Source organism: Carassius auratus, chromosome 8 (genome assembly GCF_003368295.1).
Source record: "Carassius auratus strain Wakin chromosome 8, ASM336829v1, whole genome shotgun sequence".
NCBI lineage: Eukaryota > Metazoa > Chordata > Actinopteri > Cypriniformes > Cyprinidae > Carassius > Carassius auratus.
This window is the reverse complement of record NC_039250.1, coordinates 25,940,199-25,968,195: the sequence shown is the minus strand read 5'-3', so window position 1 is coordinate 25,968,195 and position 27,997 is coordinate 25,940,199. Positions and strand designations below refer to the sequence as shown.

At 39.6% G+C, this 27,997-nt stretch overlaps 1 protein-coding gene across 1 annotated transcript; it reads right to left on the bottom strand.

The window, feature by feature from the left end:
* LOC113106845 (ERC protein 2-like) lies at positions 1-27,647 on the bottom strand. Its single transcript, XM_026268857.1, has 6 exons — positions 27,308-27,647; positions 24,433-24,588; positions 15,703-15,870; positions 13,968-14,135; positions 5,235-5,372; positions 1-6 (listed from the first exon to the last, which is right to left on the bottom strand). The coding sequence occupies exons 1-6, from the start codon at positions 27,419-27,421 to the stop codon at positions 1-3; spliced, it is 750 nt and encodes a 249-aa protein (XP_026124642.1). The 5' UTR covers positions 27,422-27,647.
* Between the last annotated feature and the right edge of the window lie 350 nt (positions 27,648-27,997).

Below are 27,997 nucleotides of genomic sequence, written 5' to 3'. Positions count from 1 at the left end.
CTATCCCTGTTGCAGGAGCAATTGTTTTAAAACTAAATTTAAAAAGTACATTCATGTATCAGATTAGGTGGTTGTTTTTAAGAAGGAAAAAAGCAAAGAAGGGTAAGTGAGGGTTTAAAAGAAGTGTGAATTGAAATGTGCCAGTAAAAAATAATGTGGGGGGTATGGGTAAGGTTGGTCATCGTTTGAATTTTTATGAATCTGATTCTTGTCAGTTCCTAATTTTGATTCCAATAAAGGTAAAAATAAATGATAATAATAATAATAATAATAATAAATAAACAAAATCTTAGATATCATTGACATTTATTCTGACTCTTATTGCAAGATATTTCATTGTTAGCTGAATACTATGACTGAAAATAAAACAGACTACAGAACGCTTGCACTAGACATATGTGCGTGCAGCAGGGTCTTCTTGACTTGAATGGTTTAAAATCCCATTGAAAATGTGGTTTGTTATAATAACAAAGGTGGACTCCAGGCACATTTTCAGTAGGACAACATATGATTTAACATTTTAACCCATACCTAGGCTTCAGAATCCAAAATATATTCCAATTCTGGAATAGGATGCTTAAGGTCAGGAATCATCCAGTTGTTATCAAATAAAAAATATGTCTGTGTTGCAAGGTATGAAGGCATTGTCTGTCCATGGCAGAAATAGTGTGACAAGTAAAGATTTTGTGCGCATTTTAATATGATTTTAAACCATTCAAGCACAAAAAGACTCATGCTCTGTTTTCTGTACTTCACACTTAGGGGCATAGCCATCATTTCAGAAATGACTTTTGTCTAATAGACAAGCTTTATTTTTTCTAATGTATTTTAATTGGATATGGAATCAAATACACTGCTGGATGATAACCAATAATTTGCATTCTATGTTTTCTGTATTTTCCTAATGACAATTTTAGATTTGGTTTATAAACACACATAAGGCAGAATAGTTTATATAATGTATTAAATGTTATGTCAGTTAGCATTGAATTATTCATATACTATATTTATTACCTCAAAATTACATGAAATTACTTTTTAAAGCTACAGCAATAGCTGGATGCCTTTGTCCATATGAGGGATTTCCTGTACATCATACTTTTACTGGGCCATTTTGGACCGTGTCCTTCTAACAACCAGGGCCCGGTTCCCCAAAACGTTCTTATCGCTAAGTAGTTCTTAACCTATTCCTTAACCTCTCTCTTAACCTTATGGCATGATTCCCGACACGTTCGTACGCTAAGTATATCTTCTGTAAGTCACACTTTCGTAAGGTTGGTCTGGAGCATCCGTAAGCTCTCTCTTAGCGTTGATTGAGCTCAAGACGCTACTGTACAGCAGTCTTTAGAAACCACGCAGCGCAGTACAAGTCAAACTATGGTATGACAACAATGATTTTATGTTATGGACATTTTAAGACTCATAATAAATTATGTTCGCAATGGATACAGGCCTATTTATGAAGTTGACTTTATGTGGTATCAGAACTAATACGGTGGTAATTAGCCCAGGCTTTTTCGTAATGTAATTAAAGCGAATTGGCAATCACTTTTGATCATTAAAATCTGGTAAACAATTTGGCTCTAAATGGATAATATCTATAAATGTTTAAGCATGGTGGTGTCCAGTAAGCGACCAACTAATTTTATTTATATAAATATACATATTTAAATTTAATTTGTAGTCTATATTCTACTGATAACTTAAACTATGTTAAAATAAATGTTACTGTAATAATTTGAAGAATGTTTCATTTGGATAGAAACGTGTTGTCTTTCTTAACGCTGCATTGCACCTTCGCGTGAAGTGGAAAATCGATTCATGAGCAATCGATGCCAACTAGTTCAGCACCCTGACTTTGGACAGCGCTCTTGTAAGGTCTGACGTAAGAGGAAGCATGATAAGAAGCTTCCTAAGGGACACTTCGAGGAACACACTTAGGAACATAAACAAATTTGGTAAGATATATCTTTCGAGGTCTTCTTAGCGCGCTAAGAGTGAGCGTTATCGGGAAACCGGGCCCAAGTTTTTATTTAACTTATAATGCTGTGTAATATCGATGGTATGACCCATTTCAGGAGCTGACAAAATTACTGTAATGTAATACAATAATGTAATATCAGAGCATAGCTCACATTCACTAAAATACTGAAAGGCTAATGATGCTGATACCAAAGGACAACGCAGGTGATTGACAGTCAAAGCAAAGTGCGGTTACTCAAGTTAAAGTACCACAATAAGATAAAAGTTTATTATAGTTCAAATATAAACTAAAATGGTGTGTATGGTAGTGATTAAAATAGAGTTAATATCCTTTTGAAAGTAATTTGACACTTCAAATGAAAATTTGTCAATTACACTGTTACGCCAGTAGGTGTCAAAAAGGGGGTGTTAAAATGTATTTGTCTTTGAATCATACAAGAGATCCAATAATGAAACAAGTACATCTCGAGTGAGTCATTGAATCATTTATCCATAAATTACATGGATTTGGTCTATTTGTGTAATGTTTTTTCTTCAGAATCATGAGAGAACCACAACTTCCATTGCAAAAAATAAATAAATGAATAAATTATTGAGAATCATGCAATTCTATTTTGCACACAAATAACTCTTAAAGAGTCCAGTTTTTTTGTCGCCTGTTGATTTTTGTAAATGGTATTCAGCTCCAATAAATGTTTCGCAAAAAAGAGACACTGCTAAAATACAGGTATTTGGACTGAAATTCTGAGTAAAGGTGGTGCATCCCTTTAGTCAGTTTCCCCCGACGGTGTCTGTGTCACATGAAATAGCCAACACCAACAAAATTAAAAACATGACCTGAACAACATGCTTGCAAGTGTCTGGATGTGTCAGACACAAACATTCTAACAATCACATTTAGAAAGCAGCAGATGAGCCTGGTCTGAGGTTTTAAAAGCAGAGAACCAGGTTCTGGTGTCCTCTGACATTTCTACTCACATACCTCTTTCTCTGAGAGACGTTGCTGTAGGGAGGCAAGTTGGCATTTCAGTTCCTTATTTTCATTCTTATACATTTCTGCCTCTTCTGTCTGTTGCAGAAGATAAAGTAGTGGTTAGTCACTTGTATACAGTTTTTTATTTGTTTATCCACTTTTGAGTAAGAACAAATATGGCAGCAGCTGAGAATGATGCTCCATTCCTCCAAAATTGTGGTAGTTTAAAATCTAAACTTGCCTAAATTAAAGCAGGGAAATTATCTGACATAAAAACCTATTTAGGAAAAAAAAGGTGCAAAAAATAATAATCCAACAGCACCAATGACAAGGAACAACTTTTTGAGAAAAAAAAAGTAAATATCCCTCCCAGATACCAACTGTCTAGTGGGAGGGGTGCATAATCCTGCTCCTGGAGGGACAACTTCAATCAAAATAGCCCCATCCCTAATTAAACACACCTAAACTAATAAAGATCTTTAGGATCACTAGAAACGTGTAGGTAGGTGTGTTGTACAGTATTGTTCAAAATAATAGCAGTACAATGTGACTAACCAGAATAATCAAGGTTTTTCGTATATTTTTTATTGCTACGTGGCAAACAAGTTACCAGTAGGTTCAGTAGATTCTCAGAAAACAAATGAGACCCAGCATTCATGATATGCACGCTCTTAAGGCTGTGCAATTGGGCAATTAGTTGAATTAGTTGAAAGGGGTTTGTTCAAAAAAATAGCAGTGTGGCATTCAATCACTGAGGTCATCAATTTTGTGAAGAAACAGGTGTGAATCAGGTGGCCCCTATTTAAGGATGAAGCCAACACTTGTTGAACATGCATTTGAAAGCTGAGGAAAATGGGTCGTTCAAGACATTGTTCAGAAGAACAGCGTACTTTGATTAAAAAGTTGATTAGAGAGGGGAAAACCTATAAAGAGGTGCAAAAAATGATAGGCTGTTCAGCTAAAATGATCTCCAATGCCTTAAAATGGAGAGCAAAACCAGAGAGACGTGGAAGAAAACGGAAGACAACCATCAAAATGGATAGAAGAATAACCAGAATGGCAAAGGCTCAGCCAATGATCACCTCCAGGATGATCAAAGACAGTCTGGAGTTACCTGTAAGTACTGTGACAGTTAGAAGACGTCTGTGTGAAGCTAATCTATTTTCAAGAATCCCCCGCAAAGTCCCTCTGTTAAAAAAAAGGCATGTGCAGAAGAGGTTACAATTTGCCAAAGAACACATCAACTGGCCTAAAGAGAAATGGAGGAACATTTTGTGGACTGATGAGAGTAAAATTGTTCTTTTTGGGTCCAAGGGCCACAGGCAGTTTGTGAGATGACCCCCAAACTCTGAATTCAAGCCACAGTACACAGTGAAGACAGTGAAGCATGGAGGTGCAAGCATCATGATATGGGCATGTTTCTCCTACTATGGTGTTGGGCCTATTTATCGCATACCAGGGATCATGGATCAGTTTGCATGTGTTAAAATACTTGAAGAGGTCATGTTGCCCTATGCTGAAGAGGACATGCCCTTGAAATGGTTGTTTCAACAAGACAATGACCCAAAACACACTAGTAAACGGGCAAAGTCTTGGTTCCAAACCAACAAAATTAATGTTATGGAGTGGCCAGCCCAATCTCCAGACCTTAATCCAATTGAGAACTTGTGGGGTGATATCAAAAATGCTGTTTCTGAAGCAAAACCAAGAAATGTGAATGAATTGTGGAATGTTGTTAAAGAATCATGGAGTGGAATAACAGCTGAGAGGTGCCACAAGTTGGTTGACTCCATGCCACACAGATGTCAAGCAGTTTTAAAAAAACTGTGGTCATACAACTAAATATTAGTTTAGTGATTCACAGGATTGCTAAATCCCAGAAAAAAAAAAATGTTTGTACAAAATAGTTTTGAGTTTGTACAGTCAAAGGTAGACACTGCTATTTTTTTGAACACACCCCTTTCAACTAATTGCCCAATTGCACAGCCTTAAGAGCGTGCATATCATGAATGCTGGGTCTCATTTGTTTTCTGAGAATCTACTGAACCTACTGGTAACTTGTTTGCCACGTAGCAATAAAAAATATACTAAAAACCTTGATTATTCTGGTTAGTCACATTGTACTGCTATTATTTTGAACAATACTGTAGCTAAACCCTGCAGGTAAGTGGCATTCTGCCTTCTGGTGTCTGATGTTTATGTGTATGATGTAACAACTGACAGTAAATAATGAGCACACTGATGCTCTTTTTCTTGTTCTTTTGCATATATACAGCACCTTCTCGGAGAGAGCCTCTTCCAGTGTAATGAGAGCTGTGTCAGTGTTGCTGGAGTCAGCTTGCAGAGACGTCATTCTGTCCCCCAAACTGTTCAACTGTTTGTTTTTGTCTTTTAACTGCTCCTGCAGGTTCTCAGCCTGAGAGACAAAGAGAGAAACAAATCTCTGAATGCGCAACCTTTGCCAAGTAATACTGAGGCTAAATATCTGTAATCAATGTACAGTACCATCCAGGGCCGAAATTGGAAAAAAAAAGCAGAGATGGAGTAGTTTTGTATGTTTCTGCAACTTACAATTGATCATCTTCCTTGATGTTAACCCACTATTTAATAGAACATGCAACCCACTGAAATGCAATACAAGAGACAATATTTTGATTTTTCCATACTACAAAAATTCAAACATAGCTGATAGACATGGAATAATTGCACTGTTGCAATAAAACATAAAACTTTCTTATTTTGAACATACTGCTGCAAAAGACAAAATACATTCATGCTCCCTTACTCCTCACTGGCCTGCATTCCAGTCATCAACCCTTAATACATTACCAAAAAGCTACAAAAGCCATTTAGAAGAGCAGGGTTAACTCCCTGTGATCACAGAGTCCAGGTTCTCCTAAACCAGGGTTGTCAAACTCATTTCCTTGAGCCCTGGAGAGTTTAGATTCAACAATAATTAAACACACATGATCCAACCGATCATGTCCTTTAGGCTTATTTGAAAACTGCATGGCATGTGTGTTGGAGCAGGGTTGGAACAAAACTCTGCAGGGGTATATTCTAGAAACCAGGGTTAAATTTCCTTCTGCTAAACCCTGAAACTCCGGTTGATTAACCCCAAACCTTGCTTACTCGAGGTATGTGGTTCCAAACATGCATCTGGGAGTAAGTTAATTTAACTAAGTATGTTCTTGGTTAAGACTCAAGACATTCTCAACAGAGCGACAAATCGCTGAGTCACTATAGAAATTGACACTAAGAAAAAGCGAGCCATGCTGTTTCTTTCTTTGTCTGTTGTTCAAATGGCCATTTACATGCTTAATGCATATCACCACCTTATTGATGGTTGAGCAATCATTTTTATGTATTATTTTTTTTGTGTAATCTTTAATCCTTAAGAATATAAATTATATTGTTTATTTGATGGCAACTATTTTTGATTTAGATTTTAGACATTATAGAAAATGCTGATCCATGTGTGAGATAATCATATAAAATGTAATAAATAAATATATATAATATAATAAATTAAACATTACCTTGTCATCATGTTTTATAATTTATACAGATAACTGTTATATATGGCAATACAATAAATAATAACCGTATAAGAATAATGCTACCTTATTTATTACTTATATTATCACTTCATCATTAATATATATAATAGGCGATATTACACAGTCAGCACCATCTGGGCACTGTTATTCGCATTTTATAATGTGTGCTATCTGTCACGCCCAATGACATACCCAGTTAAGTCACATAACCTATTTTTCGGTTCTGGCCCTCCAGGAACTGTGTTTGACACCCCTGCCCTAAATGGTTATCTGCCTCTAGTGGCCACTGGCCCAAGCATCTACTGCTTTTCTTTAAAGGTTCGAAATTGCCAGCTCAGAACAAAAGCCTTCTTGTATGTGTTTCCAGATGAAAATTGACTGATACATAGTTTCAGGTGAAAAAGATGGAAGCACTTTGTTGACCTACTACAACAACCCTGTTTCGTGCGCATTTATTAAAACAAAAAATTTCCAAACAGGAATGATATTAGAGCATTTATTGTTATATATTGCATCATTTACATCTATTTTTGCATTTGATGTTGATTTAAGGAGTTGTTACTTATTATTGCCATCATCAATTGAAAATGTATAACAATGATTTTAAATTCAGTTGAGGTCTCTGTCTGAAATATTATGACATAACATTGATGTTTTCTATGAAGTCTTTAGAGCCTTTAGGTTATGTACAAATCATCCAAGCACCCAATTCCTGGCTATTTCTATAGGCTACATTTCATTGGCAAAGATCTGCCTTTGATTGTCAAAAGAATTCCAGGTTTAGTTCAGTCAGCCAATTATATTTCACGTAGTATTTTCATCGTTCAGTTGTGGAGGTCTGATTGGTTAAGCTTGTTTATATAATGAGGTTTCAAACTCAATTCCTAGAGGGCCACAGCTCTGCACAGTTTAGCTCCAACCAGCTCCAACTCACACCTGCTTGGAAGTTTCTGGTAATCCTGAAGAGCTTGATCTGGATCAGGTGTGTTGATTAAGGTTGGAGTTAAACTGTGTAGAGCTGTGGCCCTCCAGGTGTCACAGTTATGGATTTCTGTTCTTTCTGAGTTTCCTTATTTGCTCATGTTCCCTTTCTTGTTTAGTTAATTAATTAGCCCCACACCTGTTTCTTTTTCCATCTGATTACATTCCCAGTGTTTAAAAGTCTGTGTTCTCCATTATTTCTTTTGTCCGCTATTGATGTTCGTTTATTTGGATTGGTGTTTGGATGTGCCATTTTTCTCCTGTGAATCATTAAAAGAACTATTTAGCTATTTCCTTCATCGTGTGATTGATTTACACTCCAGCATGTATTACAGAATAGCGGAACGAAAAAGTGAGTTTAGCAGTGTTTTTCTTTCCTTTTCTGTTTTGTTTTCCCCCCTCCCAGTATGGATTTACCAGCTGTCCAACTCCTATGGCTGGAGCAGTTGGACCGTTTGCTGGAGGACCATACTAGGGAATTTTCGATCTGGCGTGCCTTACCCACTTCCCAGAGCACTCGCTCTGTGCTTTTTATTATCATGGCCGGAGCGAGCGGTGTAAGGCATGCCTGTCAGCGAACAGTCCCAAAGAGGATTTCGCCGCTTCCATGGAGTGGGTGCTGGGGAATAACGGATCACCATTCACCGTCTGCCCCGCTGAGGAGGATATCTCCAGGCTCATTCCCGAACCAGAGACCAGCCAGCTGTCATCCCGCTACACAGAAGTACTGCCTGAGCCCACTGCAGACGGAGAACAGGAGCCCGGCGCGACTGAGCCGATCGTCGCCAACGGAGCCTTGATCAGTGTCCGACCAAGTGCGTGAGCCAGCAACATCGTCCGTTCCCGAGGGAGTTTTGGTGGAGATCGAGGGCTTGAAGGGAAGCCCCGCCCGCACTCCCACCAATGAGGGTGAGCTGCAACCGGTCACTGGACAATATTATGAGAAACTTATTGATATTTTCCAGATGGATTTAATAGATTGGTTTGTGGATTCATTACCCAATTCTCCTGCATCTCCACTGGTTCTGCCCAGCCCTGAATCTCCTGCGTCTACGCTGGTTCTGCCATGCCCAAGTCCTTCTGTGTTCCCTCCCAGCCTCCCTCTCCCGCCTCCTCTCGAACCAGTCAGTTTCTCAACCCTATCTCCGCTGGTGCCTGTCAGCCCCTCAACTCCACCTCAGTAAGTGCCATCTGGGCACTTTTATTCACATCCAGACTCCAGCTCTGCCTTGGCATGATGATCCCCTGTCTCCGCATCCAGACTCAGAGCCCTGGACTCCACCTCGGTCCTTCGACCCATCGGCTCCGCCTTGGCACTTAGCTCCCTCATCTCCATGATGGCCCATCATCCCACCAGCTCCACCGGGCTCCCTCGTCCCTCCAGATCCACCTTGGTCAGTCGTCAATGATCCTGCCGTCGACTCCACCATGGGCTGCTATCCTGGCTGGCCCCGTTCCGGGAGGGGGCAAACTGTCACAGTTAAGGATTTCTGTTCTTTCTGAGTTTCCTTATGTGGTCATGCTCCTTTTCTTGTTTAGTTAATTAATTAGCCCCACACATGTTTCTGTTTCCATCTGATTACATTCACAATGTTTAAAAATATGTGTTCTCCATTTATTCCATTGTTCCGCTATTGATGTTCGTTTATTTGGAGTTGTGTTTGGATGTGCCCTTTTTTCCAGGAAATCATTAAAATAACTATTTAGCCATCTCCTTCGTGTGCTTGATTTACACTACAGCATGTATTACACCAGGAATTGAGTTCGAGACCAATTACAAAGTAGCATATTTTATCGAGAGATGCATATGTGCATTTGCAGAAAAGATCAAAATACAAACATAAAAGAGATAGTGGAACAAAGTAGCCACAATAACTAGTTTGTTAAAACAAAAATACAACAATAAAAAAATCAAGGAAAGACCCTGCACAAATCTGTTTTGAGACTACTTTTTAAAAGTGCATAGAGATAACCTTTGTTTAATTCAGGTGCAAAAAGAATTCAAATCTATAGTGCATAAGCACACAGAGATTTGAGAGGAGAGATGTATCTAAGCACATGCGTACATTGTTTTGGAAGAGCAAAGGAAAGCCGCAGGCGAGCAGAGAGATTTGTGCTTGTTCATTATATTAATGTGCTTTTGTGCTACAATAATATGCTCTCGAAATTTGTCATTAAAAAAACAAAAAAAAACAAAAAACAAATTAAGTTTTATTTTATTTTGGTAAAATGTATATGCATATTTTTCCATGAGTTTTTGTTGCATTTACACAGTTTTGACCAGCAGGTTTCCCCAGTGTGTGGTGTTTCGAGCACTTCACAAGCAAATTGATTTAATTGATTCTAAGCTTCAAAAAGGTTAATTTCTCACATCAATAGTAATGGCTACTTTTTACTTAAGTACATGTTAGAGTCCATACTACTTTACTTCAGGTTGAGTGAAAAGTGTAATCAGTACTTCAACTTTTACCAGAGTCTTTTTAAACATTAGTATATGTACTTCTGCTTGAGTGAAGAATGTGTGTAGCTTATTTTTTTTCTCTGTGGCCAGCTATAAATGTGTCTTTTAATAAGAACGACGTTCATTGTGTTTAAGGACACTGACAAACCAGTCATCTACTACTACTTTACACATTTTATTGAACTGAAGTTCTTGTGTCAACTCCCAACTGTCTATGGATATAAATGTAATGTAATGTAATAGATGTGAATGGGGGAGTAATTGAGAGTTTCTGTGGGACTGGGAGTGCATTGCATTTGTGTGTGTTAAACACAAGCATTTCTCTGCAGGACTCTAAACTGAGAGTATTTTTGTTTAAATTGAGATTGTTTAGCTCCAGTTATATATGCAGATTTACCACTGAAACAGCTGAAAAAGTCAAGATTACGACCGGTCTAAGCTGCCCCAATTTGTACCCCATCCTCTTGAAATCAAATTCAGAAGTGTGTTATTGAGATCACTCTACAAATGAAAGGCAGTGAGAGCAATTTCTAACAATCAAATATCTGGATATCAATGATTTTCAATGACAATTTGGAATTTCTGGCAACCTGTGTGAAAGAGATTGTTGGCAATCAACTTGATGAGAAACAACATGTTCTTTATTTACATGACAATGATGCATTTGGTAGATCCTTATATAACCTACAGTATATGCATTGTATACTGTAGTATACTGGTATGTCCGTTCCTTGGGAATCCATTAACTTTGTGATGAATTTGAGAGGCTTGAAACCTATTTTAAATAAAGATACTTGTTTTACCAAGTTCAGGATTAAATCTGAGGATGAGTCTCACAAATCTTTATTTTCTCACAACTTACAATAGTGGTTACATGACCATGCACAAACCCATCAAAGAGTGGTCCCTTTTTATGTCAGTAAAACAAGTGGTGTGACAAGTTACAAAATACCTTATGATTTTGAAGTTAATTACATTTAAATGCAATTTATCATCATGCAAAAAAAATATAACACTAGAACTGCGTGTATTATAGCTCCCCTGACTGATGTGAGATTCATTAAAAACAGAAAGGTCCTTTTTATGTAGCGCTTTATCATGTATTGTTGTGCACCCAAAGCGCTTTACAATCATGTGGGGGGTCTCTCCTCAAACCACCATCAGTGTGCAGCATTCACGTGGATGATGCGATGGCAGCCGCAGAACAACGGCACCAGTGCGCTCACCACACACCAGCTACAGGTGGAGAGGAGAGAGACAGAGTCAATCAAGTGCTTGGGGATTATTAGGAGGCCATGATTGACAAAGACCAAGGGGGCAATTTGGCCAGGCAATTTTGGGGTTACACCCCAACTCTTTACGAGAAGTGCCATGGGATTTTTTAATGACCACAGAGAGTCACAGAGAGGACCTCGGTTTTACGTTTCATCTGAAGGACGGTGCTTGTTGACAGTATATGCCGTGTTTCCACCGAAATTACCTGGAACATTTGTACCAGGAACTTTTCCCCCCCCAGACCTGTTGCTTTCTGCGTTTCCACCGCGGTGTAAAGTACCGGGAAGATTAGGCAAATAGGCTGGTGACGTAGGTCTGCGCGCATTTCTCAGTGCTATAGTATGCTGATTTTGGACGTGCATCCACTGTAGTTCAGACTTTGTGCATTCGACTCGGGAGTGTGATGTCCGGGATGACGCGAATCCGATAATTCTGCAAACAGCAGCTTTCTTTGGTTTAATTCAGTCAGCTCGCCTTGGCTACTGCTATTTTCCTCACTGTACATTTACAATAAAACAAAATAGGATATCAAATACCACTGCCTCCATTCGTTTTCATTAAAGGGGGGGTGAAATGCTCGTTTTCACTCAATATCCTGTTAATCTTGAGTACATATAGAGTAGTACTGCATCCTTCATAACACCAAAAAGTCTTTAGTTTTATTATATTCATAAGAGAAAGACAGTCTGTACCGATTTTTCCCAGAAAAACACGACTGACTGGAGGCGTGACGTGTGGGCGGAGCTAAAGAATCACGAACGCCAGTTGACTTTTGCGTTGAGAGCGTTTGGAAGCTGTGACATTACCGTGAGGTAAAAACCATCATCCAAAACAAACCATGGCTAACAGTCAGATTCAGCCGTTTATTTATGATCCAGAATCAGATCCAGAGGCTGAAACTGAACGAGAGCAGCAGCAGCAACAGCTCGCTCCGAGCGGGGCTCGAACCCGGGTCTCCGGCATGAGAGGGGATGCACTAACAAGGAGGAAGAGATATTTAAGCAATTTTACTCACCGCCTGCGGTTCCAACACACGATCGTGACCCTTTTTCGTTGGGATTGCATCATCCTTAAGAAATAAACGATGTGCAAATCCGTCATCAAACTGGGCCTTGTTTGTAAAACAAGCATCTTCAAAATGCAGGGAACAAACACAAACACTTGCACAACTCCGTTGATGCTCTGTAAAAATAAACTCCATCCACTGGTCCCTTAATGCTGGTTTTTTTTTTGGTAATCTGTGCAGGGTTGTCTTGCCCTGGCAACCAAAAACACACTTCTTTTGTGACATTTGGCGACGCTCTCGCTCTGATCAGTGAAGTCTGTTGTGCTCTCAGTGCTCTGCTATACGGGAGCGCGCTCTTCCGGCAGAAGAGCCTCAGGACCCATATAAGGAAATTCAGCTCCATCTAACGTCACACAGAGCCATACTCAAAAAAAAACTTTCCGAAACTTGTGACAAACTGGAAGGAATATTTTGGGAACAAAAATACTCCTTCAAACGTACAACTTAATTTTTGAAACTTTGTCCATGTTTAGCATGGGAATCCAACTCTTTAACAGTGTAAAAAACTCAGTATGCATGAAATAGCATTTCACCCCCCCTTTAAACATAATAACAGCTGCAGAAATGTACTTAGTTCAGGTATATGTGTATATATACAGCCATTACAATGAAACAAAATATTATATAAATTTGCCTTTTTTATTTTCATTTGAACATATAGATAAATTGAATACAGACCAAAAGATAACCTGTCAGATTTACCCAAAACGAATTATATCTTATGTTTAACCACTAAAGAGACATCAAAGCCAGCGGCACATATCAGAAGGTCTAGCCGAGTTGAGGCTGCTTCTCGATGGATAGATGATCGTGGAGCTCATCGTCTCCGAGATTGGCGAAAAACATTTTTAAATAGGCGCTGTCTTTTTAAATAAACGACAGATTTTAGTTTTAAACAACTACATTCTCGCCTGAAATACTTTTAAAATTACATTTCATGACACACTGATAGTAATATTTTGAAAATGATCCGAATAAATGGTGGTTGAACTCAACCAATGCTGCGTGAACTCAACGAATCAGGATGTTTAGCGCCCAAGTCCCGCCCCCGAAAATTCCGGAACTTTGAAAAAGTTCTACCTCGCCAGCAGGGACTTTCTGAGGGGAATTTTTTTACCAGGAACTTTATTTAGTTCCTGGTTCCTGCGGTGGAAACACACTGTGTATCAGGCCAAAGTCCCTAGTTCCTGGGTAAAGTTCCTGCGGTGGAAACGCGGCAATAGTGTCCCCATCACTACACTGGGGCGCCAGGACCCACACAGACCACAGGGTGAGCACCCCATCCAGGTACTGAGCAGGTTCAGCCCTGCTTGGCTTCAGTGGGCAACCATTCGTGGGCTGAAGGGTGATATGGCTGTGGCTTGGGATGCTAAAATTTTATGTTTGATCTAGCTGGTCTTGCTACTAATATAAAGACATCCTGCATATGCATATGAAACATTGTGCTATGGCTGCACAAATGGACATACATAAATTTATCATAAACCAATAAGTTTTCAGCAGCTGTGTAGTATATGGCTTTCTACAGATGTTTACCTTAGTACAGTAGGCTACTGTTGAATAAAGAATCAGTTTGTAAAACTGCTTATGAGGGGGATAAAATGCATTGTCCTCATCAAGTGCATAAGTTCAATACTCACTGGTACATTTCAAATATGTCTGGTGTACCTTTTTCTGCAGGATGTTGATCTTCTTCTCCTTGACTTCCAGCATATCCTTCAGGTCACACATCTCACTGTTCAGTGTTCCCTTCTCTTCTATAAGATCCTGGGTCTGCTTGATCTTCTTGTTTAGGAATGACTCTCTTTCATCCAGACGTAGACGTAGAGCATCCACCTAATTACACACTGTCCTTTAGAGGAAATTCAAACCTAACAATGGTAATCTTCAAAGTTGTTTTATTTATTTATTTATTTATTTATAATATAAAATATAATTATTGCTATTAATATTTTTCTTTGAGTGGTCCCAAGATTTGGGACTGCTAAGAGGTCTCATTATTTTTCTTACACTGATGTTAGACCAGTCTGTTATTCAGGGCATGCTCTTTATTTTTTATTTTTTCAGACTCCTGGCTTAGAAGAAAGAACACTTCTTGTCATATCCTTGTCTATAGTATGTGTCTGGATGCAAGTCACTTAGACTATGGTGATTTCACTACAAAATGCTGACAGAAACAGTGTTATTGCTATTGAAACACACACACACACACACACACACACACACAAACACGTTTGTTTTTGTGAAAAGTGGGCTCATCCCATAGGCGTTATGGTTTTTTATATTCTATGGCCCTACACCAACCCTACACCTAACCCTCACAGGAAACTTGTGCATTTTTACTTTTTCAAAAACACTGTTTTATAAGCTTTTTTGAAAAATGGGGACATGAGTTATGTCCTCATAAGTCACCCTCTCCTTGTAATAGTAGTAGCAGGAGTTTTTTTGCATTATTGACACACTGTTTTCCTAATGAATGTTGTTCAGTTGCTTTGACACAATGTATTTTGTTTAAAGAACTATATAAATAAAGGTGACTTGACTTGACTTAATACCTGTGTCATACCCATGTCATTATACAAAGTTGTGTCCTGATATGTCACAAAAACATGAATGCCCCAATGTTCTCTGAATGCCCCTGCTGAAAAATGTTAGTTGAATTACTTTGCCCCTCTGAGTTATGATTCAGAAAGGTCCCAGAAATTCCTGCACACCTATTTTTCAGGTAATTAATTGAGTGATATAGTGCTGTTAAAAATTATTGACTACATAAATTAGGATGGTTATTGCTATTGTTATTTTAAAAGACACATATATTCAAGTCAAATATATAGGCAGGGCATGCAGGTTACAGCATTTCAGGCTATTAAAAATGCAGTGAGAATGTGAGAACTGAGGGTTAGGTTACTCTTCACTTGAGAGGTTCACCATTCAGTCATAGACAGTGTCTATTTGCATAGCTGCTACACTGTGATATGGAAAAACAAAACACATCAAAAATCTCATATTATGGTGCTTTGGCCTCAACTGCATTTTCAGACACAGTGTTCTTTCTATTTAAGAGTAATTACTGATAACATGATCTTAACAATGCCTTCTCCTCATTAACAATAACACTGCCCCCTCCTCCCCCAAACACAAATATTTTCTTTGTATATAGAGACAGTCTATAGAGACCCCCTCAGTCCTGTCAGAATTAAAATATTTTGCATTGATTAATTGATGTAAAAACAGAAAATGCATATTCCATTTGAGTGGTCCATGTGAGCTTTAGAGAGCTTTAGAGGGCAAGCTGAAGATTTTAATAGCAAAATAACAATGACATCACAGTCAAATGCTGTTATTTACGGGTGTGAAAAGTGTGACAGAGGTGTGTACATTTATGTTTTATGGAAATACTTGCCTCTGCCTGAAGGATATTAGCTCTATGTTCTTTGGCTATGAGAGATTCTTTCAGGACTTCTATGTGCTGTTTGCAGTCCGAGTTTTGATTGCTCATTGTGTCAAGCTTAGTTTGCAGTGCCATCGACTCAGACTCTTTCTTCACTACTTCCTGTTTCAGCAAATCAACCTGAGACATAAAGAGAAATAAACAGACGATTAAAAACTAATAACGTTAACACTATATGGGGGGAAACATAATATAGAACTAGGAAAACATTATAAAAATGATTTTACTAGAGAGATGAAACTGTGACCAAGCAGAAACTGTGTTCTGCATGTTGCCTTCCTGTCTCATCCTTGATCTCTGTAAATTATATTATTTGGAATTTTTTAGTTTAGATTTGTTTGTTAATTATCACATTTTTATTTTTGAAAGTAATATAAACAACACAATTTCATAATCAGATTTTTGAACAATACATTAAATTATTAAACATACCAGGGTTAGGGGTGCTCCGATCACGATCGGCCGATCGTTAATGCGCATCTCCTCAGTAAAGCCGGTTTTCTAATCAGCGGTTAATTCCATCAGGTGCGTGATTTCACATAGAGCAGCTGTTACTACACAGAGCCGTTGTTAACTGAGAAGATGCGCCAATAAACGCTGAAAATGAACGTGATTTGCGCATCTTCTCTATTAACAATGGCTCTGTGTAGTAACAGCTGCTCTATGTGAAATCACGCACCTGATCGAATTAACCGCTGATTAGAAAACCGGCTTTACTGACGAGATGCGCATAACGATCGGCCGATCGTGATCGGAGCACCCCTAACCAGGGTGACCAGTTTTCTTCTGACACAAATGAACGAACGTGATCATCATGCCGGCAATAGATGTAAAGGAGTTCTCTCCAGAAAGTTATCCAGAAACATTAAGGTAAAACTGTTGTTTAGCCAGTAGTAGGCAACCTCCTCAAATGCTATCCTACTGAACAATTGCAGGTAGCAACTTAACTCAAACATTATGTTCTAGGCAACCCAGATCAAGCTCTTTCCTAGTGGCACAATGTTTTCCACCAAATTCTGGCACTTTTCTCACTGATACTGCAGTGAATGATGCTACCATGAGCTTTGTATTTTTGCCAGTTCCAGAAAGTCCACTGCTATGGGCCACCATTTGTAAAGCAGCTCACGCTGAAAATAACAGCAACATTATAACATTTAGCTTCAAACTATGTTTAAAAAACTGTTATGAATTTTTGACGGTCACTTTTTAGTACATTTACAACAATATTTGTCAACTTAGAGATATTTTAAATAGTTAAATCTAAATATTAAATGTTACACCTAAATGTTGAGGCCCGACCAGCAGCTTCGGGCCTTTCAATTGATGTCTCAATCTCCTGGGGCAATGAACTTCATGAGCTCAGGGCTTTCATAGATGTTGCATTAGCTGAACAGTTAAAGATTCAGCCTATTACTCTCCATGATCCTCTCACTGTTAACGCATTGGACAGAAGGCTCATAGGTTCTGGCCAGGTAAGCCAGTGCACCACATTCCTCCATTTTCAAGTAGGTTCACAAAGAGAAGAGAAAGTTTATTATTATTATTATTATTATTATTATTATTATTATTTCTGCTGAGTTCCCTTTGATCATTGGGTATCCTTAGCTTGCTCTACATAATCCAAAAATGTACTGGTCTTCCAACCAGATAAGTGAGTGGGGGCATAACTGCTGTGTGTCTGGCTTGCCTCTCTGTCATTCTCTTGAGCCACAAGGAAACTTCCCTAAACTACTCGAGTCACCATTCCCATCCACTGGCTGATACTGGGTATTTCTGGACTGAGACAAGTGGCTTCTACAGATCTCTCTGTCTTTCCCGATTTATCCCGTGTACCCCAAGAGCATGCAGGCCTCTGTGAAGTGTTCGGCAAGGAATGTGCTGCCTCTCTTCCATCCTATAGACCTTACGATTGTGCCATTGAACTTCATCCTGGCACATGTCCACCTCGAGGGAGACTATTCTCTCTGTCTGCCGCAGAAAGAGCTTCTATGGAGGAATATATCAACAAGGTTGTTGACAGTGGATTCATCTGCCTTTCAACCTCACCAGCAGGAGCTGGGTTTTTCTTTGTGGGGAAAAAGGATTGCAATCTCCATCCATGTATTGATTACCGGGGTCTAAATTGTATCACTGTTAAAAATATCATTACCCGCTGCCATTGATGACTTCGGCCTTTGAACTTCTACAAGGTGCAACTATATTCACCAAACAGGATCTTAGGAATGCCTACCACCTCGTCAGGATCCGTGCCAGGGATGAGTGGAGGACTGGCCATTATGAGTATCAGGTAATGAATGCCCTTTGGTCTAGTCAATGCCCCAGCCTTCTTCCAGGCTTTCATTAATGATGTTCTACGAGAGATGCTTTACTAGTTTGTAATTGTTTATCTGGATGACATCTTAATCTTCTCTCATTGATACCTAGATCATGTCAAGCATGTGCGGCAAGTTTTGTCTCAACTGTCAAGGAAAAAGCTCTTTGTGAAGATTGAGAAAAGTGAGTTGCATGTACCATCTGTCTCCTTCCTTGAGTTCATTGTCTCCAGTGGCAGCATTCAGATGGATCCTGGCAAGACACATGTAGTTCTGAACTGGCCTCAGCCTTGCTCTGTAAAACAGGTACAGCACTTTTTTGGTTTTGCAATTTTTTATAGGAGATTTATAAGAAATTTCAGCTCTATTGCAGAACCCTTTACAGCCCTTACCAAAAAATACCTCAAGGCCATTTCAATGGACAGAAAGGGCTAATCAAGCATTTGAGCTGCCCAAGCAGTGCTTCACCTCTGCACCCATCCTGACCCTCCCCGATCCAGAGTTGCATTTTGTAGTAGAAGTTGGATGCATCAAAGTGGGAGCTGTTTGTTTTTTTTCTTTCAAAAGGCCAAGAGGGACAATAGGCTTCATCCTTGTAGAACTCCAAGCCTGATGCCCTTTCGAGACAGTTTGACATGCCAGATGTAGAAGACAGACCTGAGCCAATCTGCAACACGATCTGATGTCTTGCAGTTGGGACATGCATCTCCTCTTTTGGGTCCCCCTAGAGTTACAAGAACTTTGAAGCGCTCCCCCAAAATAAATAACCTAAAGCCCACCCTCAAGGACTACTCCATTCCTTACCCATCCCAAGACATCCATGGTCTCACATCTCCTTGGAATTTGTTAATGGACTTCCTAAATCACAAGGTAACACAGTCATCTTGGTGGTGGTAGACCTCTGCCTAAGTTCCCCACACCTTGTCAGACCACAGACCTCATGATGCAGCATGTCTTCAGGACCCACGGGTTTCCTCAGGACATGGTCTCTGATCGGGGATTGCAATTTACTTCTCAATTTTGGAAGGTTTTTGGTTTCTGATTGGAGCATCCATCACTCTATCTTCTAGGATCCACCTTCAGTTTAATGGTCAAACAGTACGGGTCAACAGAGAAGGCCCTCAGGTGTCTGGTGTCCAATAATCATGATCAATAATCTGGGCTGATTTTTCTCACCCTACTCCATTTTTAACACCCTACACCATGACTCCATTTGAATGTCAATTTGGTTTGACATTCACACCTGACGCTACTTGCGCGAATAAATCACTTTATTCATGCATAGTTGGACGTTTGAACATTTTGAGTTTATTCGCTTCATTTGCGCGTTAACTTCACAACAGACGCAAATTCCTATCATGGGAGGGGCTTCTGCCAGATGAGTTCACGCATCATTGTGATTTCAACCACCATATATTCAGATAATTTTCTAAATATTACTGTTATTTTGTCATGAAATGTAGTTTTAAAAGTATTTCAGACAAGAATATAGTTGTTTTAAACTCAAATATGCAGTTAATTTATAAAGATGTGTGACTTATATATAATGTGTTTTGTCGATTTTGGAGACGATCAGCTCCACGCGATCAGTGGGAGCTCAGTATCCGCCTAGAGCAGTCTCAGCTCGGCTAGTCTTCTGACATTTGCCGCTGGCTCGGATGTCTCTTAAACATAAAATATAATTTGTTTTGGATAAATCTAACAGGAAATCTTTGGTCTTTATTCAATTAATCTATTTCTTCCAAGCAAGATCCTTCTTATAACCGTTTCTGTAAAAGTATGAAGTATCATACGGCTCTGGGTATCCACATACAGCAACGAGGACTTTGTTGTTTCATATTTTCCCTCCGCTCGCTACGTCATAATCACATCACTACTAAAGCAAGCTCTTAATTGGTTAACATGGTGCAAAATTTTGCCAAGGTTCAGATTTTTTAACTCGCTCAATTCGCGAAGTCTATCACGCGAATTGCGTCTTTCGTGCCGCCTCATTCACGTGAATCACATCGCAGAATGTCTTTTTGCATCTTTGCATTGATTTAACATGTAAATCACTCACACTTAATGCCTCATTCGCATCTGGTGTGAACGCACCATGAAAGAGGGGCTCCTGTAAGACTCCTCCGGCATACTGTGAGAAATCTCTGGGCCACTAGATGGCACTAACAGCTGTAAACTCTTTAGTTAAGACTGCTCATTAAGTTAATTTTTCCACTTGTATTTTGACCTATTTAAGTTTGGCAGTTTCATTGAGCTGTGTTCAGTCTTGAGCCTACCCAGTATGGATTACCTGAGTTAGAACAGTTAAGTTATGTTTTCCTGTTAGCATTTGACCTACCTTATGCCTTGTTTTGTAATGCTGTAACTGATCTTTTGTTTATATTTGACTACTGAGATCAAATAAAGACTGCCTGCTTTAGAGTTACCTAAGCCAATGAGTTTGCCCTTCCTTTTACACATGGGTCTACACATGGGTCTAGGAAACTGTTTTTCCCATTAGCCCAGAGGTAAAGAATTAGCTTTTCCTGACTAAGAGACCCGGGCTCGAGACCCGACCCAGTCACCTTATGCCAGTCCTTTGTGAAACAATGGTATCCTTCAGGACATACATTTTTGCCATAGGGTTGACAACTCTGATTCAAACTGATGAGAGATATACCAGGCCTGTTTTTGGTCTCCTCCAAACAATTTTCCTGCAACTTCTACATTAAAATAATTTCAAGAAATTCAGGTTTTCACATTTTAGACATAGTTGGACTTGTATATGTCATGAAGCACATGTAACAATGCTCACTGGCCTTGGTCAACATGTGAAGTGAATTACTACATTTTTTTTTTTTTTTTTTTTCACAGAATGGTGTTTTCATGTTTTTTTGTCATGTTAGTCGCAGTGTTTTTGTATGTCTTCATCGCATCTACTTGTATTTAAGCGTGCTTACAGCCGTGAGTTTCTGCTTGATGTCTGCAGAACCACTTATTTAGAATTAAACTCTGTGCACGCTGAAGAGCTGCGTTATCTCAGTCTGCTCCGGCATCTCGCCCACAGCAGAGGGGCCACAAGCGGCGTGAGAGGAAGCAGAATAGAGGTAAGCACAGAGGTATCCGAGCTAGGCTAACGGCTAACCCACACAAGCCAGCAATCCCCACCATTGTGTATTGGCTAATGTATGCTCTTTGGACAATGAAGTGGATTACATCTCATTACTACAATCAACTCAGAGGACTGTAAGAGACTGTAGTGTTTTTGTGTTCACGGAAACATGGCTTAGCAACAGCATTCCAGACTGTGCTATTAAGCTCGATCAGCTGACATGCTATTAAGCGGACAGAGTCCTCGTCGCAGGAGTTAAATCATGCAGTGGCAGGCTTTGTGTTTACTTCAATGATGCGTAGTGCCACAATGCTGCTGTAGTTTGCAAACACTGCTCACCCCTGGTGGAGTTTATGATAATTTAGTGCCAGCCGTTCTATCTGCCGAGGGAATATTCAGCCATACTGCTCATTGCTGTTCACATTCCTCCCAGCTCCAACAACAACAACAGGAAAGATGCACTAAATTAACTGTACCAGAACATCAGTGAGCAGCAGACAGCCCACCCTGATGCTTTTCTCATCATAGCTGGGGATTTCAACTATGCAGACTTAAAGAGTGTGTTCCCAAAAATACACCAACACATTAAATTTCCAATACAATGTAAAAAAAATGGATTTTGTTTACACCACACAGGAAAGAGCTTACAAAGCCCTACCCCTCCCACACCTCGGTGCCTCAGACCACATCACTGTAATGCTAATGCCTGCATACAGACTCCTCAATGAAAGTCGCCAAACCAGTTAACAAAAAGATACAAGTGTGGCCGGAAGGATCGTCAGAGGCTCTTCAAGACTATTTTCAAGAATACTGAGTGGAACATGTTTAAGAAGGCGGCCACATACAATAACACCACAGACTTCCAAGTGTACTCCGAGACTGTCACTGCCCACATCACCAAGTGTATTGATGATGTAACCGTCACAAAGAACATCACTGTTTGGTCCAACCAGAAGCCAATGATGACAGGGGAGGTCTACAGACGCCTGAAGGAACGGAATGCTGCCTTCAGAGCTGGAGATGAGGTGGGCCTGAGGACAGTTAGGGCCATCCTATCTCGCGGCATCAGAGAGGCTAAGAAACAGTACTCCAGGAGGATAGCCCATCAATTCTGTGACAGCAAAGACACTTGGAGACTGTGGCAGGGGATACAGACCATTACCATGTCCCAGACAGCGTGAGGAGGTCCCTTAGCAGCAACATTCCAGGGTGTGTACTGAGAGACTGCAGTGCAACTCACTGATGTCTTCACAGACATTTTCAACATCTCATTAAGTCAGGCTGTTTTCCCCACATGCTTCAAAGCTACAACCATCATCCAGTCCCGAAGAAGCCGTCTCTATCCTGCTTCAATGACTACCGTCCAGTTGCACTAACCCCCATTCTCATGAAGTGCTTCCCTATCCCCCCTCCCTGGAGCCCTTCCAGTTTGCATAACGGTCCATCCACTCAACCAATGATGCCATCGCCACTACCATCCACTAAGCACTCACACATCTAGAGAAAAAAGACTTGTACTGTACGTCAGAATGCTGTTCATAGATTTCAGTTCAGCATTCAACACAATCATCCCTCAACAGCTCATCTACAAGCTGAGTCAGCTGGGGCTCAACACTTTGCTGTGCAACTGGCTGTTAGACTGTCTGACTGAAAAACCTCAGGCAGTACGGGTCAGCAGCAACACATCCAGCACCATCACATTGAACACTGGGCCCCCCCAATAATGTGTGTTGAGCCCCTCCTCTTCACTTTGCTGACCCACGACTGCACACCGTCACACAAATCCAACCTCTTTATTAAGTTTATTAAGGATGATACAACTGTGGTGGGTCTCATAAGCAACAGAGATGAGACCAGCTACAGGAGTGAGGTGAGCCACCTGGCTGGGTGGTGCAGTGACAAACAATCTCTCTCTAAACGTGGAGAAGATGAAGGAGATTGTTGATGACTGCACACTCAGCATGCACCTTCTGACCATCAACGGTGCGACTGTCAAGAAAGTGAGCAGCACCAAGTTCCTGGGTGTGCACATCACAGAGGACCTCTCCTGGACTGACAATACCACAGCACTGGCCAAGAAATCACAGCAGCGTCTCTACTTCCTCCACAAACTGAGAAGAGCCAGAGCCCCGGCCCCCATCATGTGCACCTTCTACAGAGGCACCATAGAGAGCATCCTGACTAAGTGCATCACTATTTGGTATGGTGCCTGCAACGCGTCCTGCTGAGACTCTTCAATGCATAATGAGTGCAGCTGAGAAGATCGTTGGTGTCTCTCTCCCCTCCCTCCAGGAAATTTATGGAACTCGTCTCACCAGTAAAGCCCGCTGCATCGTGGGTGATCCCACTCACCCATCACACAGCTTCTTCAGGCAGGACCAGCAGACTGAAGGACAGCTTCATTCATCAGGCTGTCAGGAAGCTGAACTCCCTCTAAACCTTGCTAAACTCACTGCTCTGTGTGTGCACTATCTTGGATAGGTTAAATGCAGAGGACAAATTCCAAGTATTGGTTACCATACTTGAGCTACACATCATGTCACTTTTTTAAATTCTTCACATTGCTAGTGCGCTGCTCTACATTTTGAGCTACAGGAAACATTTTTGAAATGTGCAATTTTGGATACAGCAAAAGTGTACCATAAAGAGCACTATATAAGTAAATGTCATTTGACTTGTTTGTAAAATCAAATCTGATTCATTCTCCAATTTACTATTTTCTATATTACTCCACTAATATAGTCCAATGGAAACAAGCAAGCAAATTCAAACACAGAGTGTGCAGAAAGTGAAGCATGCAGCATCTTTTAGCTAGATGTGGCGATTAATAGAGCATGACGCTCGCAGTGGAGTGGGTATTCTCTACAAGCAAACCGTTCAGCAAGCCATACATGGGTTATACATTCATTATTGAGGTACATTATAGGAGTGAATGAGTGTACTTGATGATGTCCTGTGTGGTTTCAAACACCACTACACATGGCTGTTCCTTCAAATAGTGCAATACACTCTATGGGGGTAATTACAGACACAGCCCATCTTTGTACTGCATATGAAAAAGGACATTTTAGGATGTTTAGTGATTCACTCAGTTTGCTCAGTTCCAACGCTGCTTGTGCAATACAGGTTGACAGAGATCTGATGTATCATGTTACAAAAAGATGGGCTACTGAAAAATATAGTTACGTTTTTAATGTCAGTTCTAGTAGTGTTAGATGAAAGTCCCTATCTGTCCACCCATCCCTCCTCAGTCTTTCTGTTCAGAGAGTCCATTCTTACCTTGTTCTTCATGAACTTTGAGTGGTTCTTGTAGACTTCCATCTGTTTTAAGTCTTCACCCCGGCCGTCTGTGTGCAAAAGTCCATTTGTCTTCATTGTTTGGATCTCGTCCTCCAGGTCTCGAATATTCCGCTCCAGTGATGCAAGTTTGGTGTCCTGTGTGGGATATGTGATTTACATAATGTTAAGGAGAAAGAAGATCAAAAAGATCTTTCAAACAAACAATGATTGTTAACCGTATCTATTTATCTGAGTCTATAAGGCCTTGAATCTTCCACAAAGCCAACACTGAAAATTTGTCTTGAGGGTTAGTTAACCCCAAAATGAAAATTATGTCACTAAATCCTCAATAGACAGCAATGCAACTGAAATATTCACAGGTACAGAAACGTATTAAATACATCGGTAAAACATTCCATGTGACATGTGACATCGGTCGCTCATGTTGAATTTTAAACATAATTTGCTCAACCTATCTTCTACTCTGAGTTAGGTATTCTGCCATTTTAGAGAGTATTACAATGCATATGCATGCTTTCCCCTAAGCATAAACAATGCTTATTACGCAAACTATTATCATGCGTGCACCCCCACCCCCCACCCCTTATTGTTTTCTTTGCGCAAAAAAAAAAAAAAAAGTATTCTCCTAGCATCACAAAAATGAAGTTGAGCAACTCAACTATATATATATACATATATATATATATATATATAAATTATGCATTTATTTATTTTATTTAGTTATCTTGGAACTGAATGCATTAACTGAAAACAAAATGTGTATTAGAACATTTTGATTTACAACTCTGTGGCAAATCTATACTGTACATACAAGAGAAAGAGTTATGTGTGTACTATACCTTCCATATGAAATCAGGCTCATAACACATAGCTGGTGATGTTCTCTGAAACACATGACATGACATATATATCAGCACACTTTAATTGCATAAGGATGCACACAAAATACATCAAATTACATCCACAGGGATAATCATTAAAAAGGTGCTGCTTACCCACACACAAATACATCAAAAACTTCACCATTTGCAAAAGCGATTTACAGATCAGTGTCATTACTGATCCGTGTTATCTGCACACACACACAAACAGCTTTCCATCCTGAAGGGCTTTTTGTGTCTAGGCATGTCTTGTGTTTGTTTTTGTGTCACAAACAGACTTGTGTAGGCACTCTAAAGTGTTATATGGAGTAACTAGTACATGCAGCCTTGCATTAGATGACACCAGTATAATTAAATCCAAAATTATCTCATGAAAAGTAAGTTCTAACTTAATCTGATGTAATGACAATATCATTCATATACCACAGCTGATTGGTTCTGTTCGAATCAGCAGCCAATGAACTTCCTGCTCAATATTCTAATACTTGTGCTTGCTGTAGCAGTTGCAGCGTGCTTCAGAAACCCTCTACCTTCCGGATGGTGCTACGGAGTGATTTCATGTATGTTATAATTGGGGGTTATTTCATATACAGAGTTATGTGTGCAGCATCAGTATTTCTTACATGCTCACAGCAGCGTGTCTGTAGATAGCCTCGGTACTTGCACTGCCGCAGCAGCAGCATAACAGATCTATTCCACCAAGACCAAACACATTAACACTGGCATGTACAATACCATGCTAAACTCTCTGAGAGTTGTCATGACAGAACTAAAATTAAAACTAGCATAACATTTTTTTTTTTCTTGAATCTGATTGAAGAAAAATGTAAGTCCATAGTGGAGCAAACTGCGCAGTTAAAATAATTTCCAATTATCATTGCAGTACAAATGACAGGATGGGATCTGTTTGTGTGCTCAATCAGCTCTTTTGTTCCCAGGTCTTGTGCACAAATTCAGATTCTTGTAGAGAGCCTGTCTCACTGAACACTGGGACACATTACAACAAACTCTCATTGGAAAATGTCAGTACTGTTGAGTATAACGACAGCACCAAGGCTATCTCGTCAACATTATTTTCAATGCTGCCTAAATCTACATTATGGAAAAATCTTTGTTACATATCCCTGTAACATTTAATCTGTAAATTAATTATAAATGTTATCTAGATTATGTTCACTTCCTGTCTGTGTTTATGCTGATATATAATTACCATTGTTATAACCATTGCTCCCATCAAATTAACTTAATGGTGGAATAAGTGGATTCTTTAAAAAATGGTGGTTTACATCTGCTCCATCAAAGGTTCCTTTTTTTCCTTGTCTTAATTTTTTTTTTTTTTTTTTTTTTTTTTTTTTGCTAAGAGCAGAATTCATGCTGATGTGAACAGCTCATATAACGTCACTTTTCTTTGATTCCCTTTTGTATGCAAATGGATCATTAGAGGAATTCTCTCTCAACCCTGTTTAGGAGTTTCTTTGGGGTTATCCTGAGCATTTTTGGCACCCGCTAGTGGTCACTACTAGACTCTATATGCAGACAACTGACATTCCTTTACTGAATCCCTGAATCCATTACTATTTTCTTGTGAGCTTTCTGTTTGCTTAAATTTTGTTTTGTATGAAATCCTGGCAAGTTTCCAGGATTGGATCAGCATGTTCTTTACAAATTAAAGAAAAACTTTTAAGGTACATTGTGTACCAAAAATGTAAACAAAAAGCATTACAATCACTGGTTAAAATCATAAAAAGCAAATGTGACTTTTAAGAGTCAATAAAAAAAAACATAACAATAATTAAAATACACACACAATCAAAAGACAGCTAGCCCTTGTTCCTTGGGGTATCTGGGTATTTTGTATGGTGTAAACAAAATGGCAATCTACTGTATATACATTTATATCCTTGCACTGATCCTTGCATCCTTATATCTGACATAAGTTTACTTGTTTGCAGAATCAGAATTAAAGATCTCACCTTCACGCTGATGACAGTGTTGAGGACTTTAGTCTGGGTGGCTTCTGTTAGCTGGTTTCTCCTGTGTAACTCCTGTGGAGGAACTCGATAGAAACAGGGATGTCGACTCGTCATTCTCGCATGCCAGTGCAGCACCTCTCTGTCTTTGTCACTGACCTAAAGATTACGTCCTCTTGTGCTCATTTTAACCAACTGCTCTTTCTGCAACAGTATTTGATTTCTTTGTGTGATCTTTTGTCAGCTAAGCTACATGTACGTTTCTTCTTCCCTTCTTTCTGCCTGGGTTTTCTTCCATACGTGTCATCGCTGAACAGTTGTGCTACAGGTATCTGTCTCTATCTATTATTCATTTCATTTTTCTTTTGCTTTTGAACTGCATTGCTTCCTTCATTTAAAATGTGATCTCTCTCTCACAATGACACAGCAGGCAGGTAAACAAGCCCTCAGGCAGCCATTATCAATAATTCATGTGAGGTGTTTTCCCCACAGCAAGAAGATCTGTCAGCAAACACTTATCTTCAGACCTGTATTCTTTACATTGGTCTATGTGATATTACAAATTAGCATAAAAGAAACAATAAGTAAGACTTTAACAGCCAAAATGTTAACAGGATTGACCTAAGTAGGTTGTGCACCACTTCTGTTTGCACAGTCATTTCTCCATTCAGTACCATATTCTATCAAGTTATT